Raw genomic sequence first — 3,804 nt, forward strand, 5'->3', positions numbered from 1 at the left:
AGTGTGTGCTGTGATTGGTTAGCTGGGCCAGTGTGTGTTGTGATTACCCTGGTTCCAACTTCCCTAAGCACTTCCCCCCGGGGGAATCCCCGCCGCCATTTTGAAGTGCATTCCACTTCCTGAAGTGGACGAGGGAAGTTTATATGGACAGACCCTCGACCCCTCGATTTTGACCGAGGGAGCGAGTCTGCTTCATATGCACACTTCAGGCCACTCCATAGACCACAATGCAGCACGTTAACTCTATAATATATAAATTATTTTTTAAAACTTTTACATTTATAACAGCCCAAACATACCTATATACATATAGAATGGTGCACCAAACAAATTAATAAGGGACAAAATGTAAACAATAAACCAACCCCATAGCTGATTCTAAGTGATCAAGGGCTTAGGACGTTCCAGTTCAGCCCATTCCAAGGGTTCCGCCAGTAGTGGGCACTCATGCAACGTAATCAATGACGTACATCTGAGTAAACGAGACGGAGGGAAGTTTGCGTGTGAAGGGCATAAAAAAATAGACTGGAATGCAGCCCTGGTCGGGAAATGTCACGCCCCTTACCATAGCCACTTGCGAGCGTCAGTGTAAATATTGCGTCAAAATCAAATCAATTTGAGCGCGATTTAAACCCGGATGATTGTAACCACTCCAAGTTCGTCTGCCTTGTGAAAACTAGCGTGTCTCCGACATAGTGATAACACTCGTTGCCTTCTCTAGTGCAGCTCAGCCAGGTCTCGTCCCATTCGTCGATATTTGTGATTTCACAAATCCCGGAAAATATACGTTGTAGTGCAAACGAGTTGTTCGTTGTAGTTTATGAAAAGTGATTTCTGTTAAATAAAATATCTCCTTTTGAAGTGGACTTTGAGCTTTGTAACTTTGCAGATCTTTTTTTATGCTCAAACAGCAACATTACAGACTAACTAAAGTGATCAAGGGCTTAGGACGTTCCAGTTCAGCCCATTCCAAGGGTTCCGCCAGTAGTGGGCACTCATGCAACGTAATCAATGACGTACATCTGAGTAAACGAGACGGAGGGAAGTTTGCGTGTGAAGGGCATAAAAAAATAGACTGGAATGCAGCCCTGGTCGGGAAATGTCACGCCCCTTACCATAGCCACTTGCGAGCGTCAGTGTAAATATTGCGTCAAAATCAAATCAATTTGAGCGCGATTTAAACCCGGATGATTGTAACCACTCCAAGTTCGTCTGCCTTGTGAAAACTAGCGTGTCTCCGACATAGTGATAACACTCGTTGCCTTCTCTAGTGCAGCTCAGCCAGGTCTCGTCCCATTCGTCGATATTTGTGATTTCACAAATCCCGGAAAATATACGTTGTAGTGCAAACGAGTTGTTCGTTGTAGTTTATGAAAAGTGATTTCTGTTAAATAAAATATCTCCTTTTGAAGTGGACTTTGAGCTTTGTAACTTTGCATATATTTTTTATGCTCAAACAGCAATATTACAGACTAACTAAAGTTGAAAAGTGAAAAAGCATAATAGGACCCCTTTAAGAGTTGATATTTGAAATCTTTGTCAGTACCCTGCTCTACTATTAAGTAGCTGAAATAAAGTTTTTCTGAGCCTGTCTTTGCATTTCATTCAGGTGTCATATTATTCCTTCTTCCTTACAGTGGGATACAGCAGGGCAGGAGAGGTTTCGCACAATCACATCCAGTTACTACAGAGGAGCACATGGCATTATTGTAGTCTATGATGTTACAGATCAGGTGAGCTCATACAAACCTTAAGTGTCCTTATTTCACTATAAACACCTGTGAAAATACCTTGAAATAAAGGTTTTAACTTCTGCTCCATTGTATTTGTTACAGTGTTTTTTTTTATGCCCTCAGGAGTCCTTCAATAATGTTAAACAGTGGCTACAGGAGATTGACCGCTATGCCAGTGAAAATGTTAACAAGTTATTGGTTGGCAACAAGTGTGACTTAACAACAAAAAAAGTGGTGGACTACACAACGGCAAAGGTAATATTGCTATACTCCATATTACTTGATTTATTTCACTATTATTATGGTTCTGTTTCAAAACCTAATGAGCTGCCTTGCTGTCAAACTGCCTTCTAACTAAAATGAGAACTCATAACTGACCGATTTGGAATGTTATACGTGGACAACAACAAAGTGCATTGGAGACTCTTGATTTCAGTTGATATAGCGTGCTGCTACGCTAATGACTTAATGCTGTAATAAACATTAACAATACAGAATGCACACTTTAGTAGGAATTTTAATTTGATGTAACATACATTATATGTTTACATTATATGATACATTTCGGTACTGAATGAATTATATTTTTGATTGACATTTCTTTCTCTTTGTCTGACATTTTAGAGCTCATAAGGCATTCTGGTCTTGCCTTCTCATGTAATGCTGCCTGTCGTATAGAATGGCCTTTGTGTCAGGAGCAAATTTATTTTAGTATTATTTCTATATGTCATTATAGTATTTATTAATAATTCGTTTATATTTTCATTTTTCATATTACATTTTAGTAATGTTTTTATAATTCTGTTTATTTATTCAGTTTTAGTCATTTTAGTACTTCAACTTATTTGATTTCAGTTACTTGCCAAAGCAACCTCCTTTTTTCATGCAAGTTTTCATTTCAGTGAACGAAAATTATTACTATTATTTTTAATAGTTTTAGTTGTGGTTGACAACACTGCTTTAAACCTCTGCATATATAGGCAGCTCACTAGGTTTTGGAGCAAAGCCTATGTGTACATAAGATTTGCAGTTGTTCACTTTTCCAGTATTCTAACGGAAAGAACTGCTTTGTTTATCTTTAGGAATTTGCTGATTCCCTTGGCATTCCTTTCTTGGAAACTAGTGCTAAGAATGCCACTAATGTGGAGCAGGCCTTCATGACCATGGCTGCCGAGATCAAGAAGAGAATGGGCCCCGGAGCCACAGCTGGGGGTGCTGAGAAGTCTAACGTGAAGATCCAGAGCACTCCAGTGAAGCCTGCATCTGGAGGCTGCTGCTGAGGCTTCCTCGACCCCAACCCCCTCACCTCGGCCCCTGGATCTTGGCGCAAGAGCCCCCACAATAGGAGAATGAAAGGGGAATAGATCATTTGTTATGGAGCAAAGATGGAATATGAAGAAAAGAAAGAATAAAAGAGAGTGTGAAGCAGTCAACAGTTTAAGTTACCCAAGTTGTACTGTATGTAGCCGCACTACCAAAAACATTCAAAAATCTGCTGCCCCCCCCCCCCCCCCCCAGTCCCTTTCACCCCTGCCGTCTGTCAGGGGCTGCTTTTAACCAACCCCACCCCAAAAAAAAGATGGATTTAATTTTCACTCAACGATTTTAAATCCTCTGTGTGCAGGTTTCTAAGAATAATGTGTGTATTTATCTCACTGCATTTCTACTGCAGGGCTGGTCTGTGGTCAAAATTCAATGACATTTTGTTTCTTTATTCTTTCTTGATGATTATTTTACTGTTATATTTGCATGTGTAGGTTTCTGTCCCCACGGATTGTTTTGTCTGTTGAGATCAACCAGGCAGCGGTGGTTCACAGTCCTACATCTGTTTAGTAAAATATATGTACATATACACTATGTATATATATATATGTAAGATCTACATTTATATGCAAATATATTGTTCCATTAATCTAATCTCTCGATATTGGCCATTTACCTGCGGAATACATTGAAAGCAACAATTACACAATCGCATATGTGACTCAAACACTATGTTCTCTTTTTCATAATAAAGGCGAATTAATTCATTTTTTGAATGAACTTGGAAACCATTTATGTCTAGTTTATC

General features: G+C 39.4%; 1 protein-coding gene across 2 annotated transcripts in view; it reads left to right on the forward strand.

Annotated features, from left to right (window-relative positions):
• Positions 1 to 3,257, forward strand: part of LOC107676578 (ras-related protein Rab-1A) — an 8,751-nt gene extending 5,494 nt beyond the window's left edge. Inside the window, exons 4-7 of one of the 2 annotated variants that reach the window (XM_016471150.1) lie at positions 1,638 to 1,733; positions 1,857 to 1,988; positions 2,816 to 3,047; positions 3,098 to 3,257. In XM_016471150.1, coding sequence (XP_016326636.1) covers positions 1,638 to 1,733; positions 1,857 to 1,988; positions 2,816 to 3,013 — 426 coding nt within the window. In that variant the 3' untranslated portion in view covers positions 3,014 to 3,047; positions 3,098 to 3,257. Of the gene's footprint in view, positions 1 to 1,637; positions 1,734 to 1,856; positions 1,989 to 2,815 lie in introns of both variants that reach the window. The other variant, XM_016471149.1, reaches the window with a different exon arrangement.
• Positions 3,258 to 3,804: the final 547 nt, after the last annotated feature.

This window comes from Sinocyclocheilus anshuiensis, unplaced genomic scaffold, assembly GCF_001515605.1.
Source record: "Sinocyclocheilus anshuiensis isolate Anshui unplaced genomic scaffold, SAMN03320099.WGS_v1.1 scaffold204, whole genome shotgun sequence".
Taxonomy (NCBI): Eukaryota; Metazoa; Chordata; class Actinopteri; order Cypriniformes; family Cyprinidae; genus Sinocyclocheilus; species Sinocyclocheilus anshuiensis.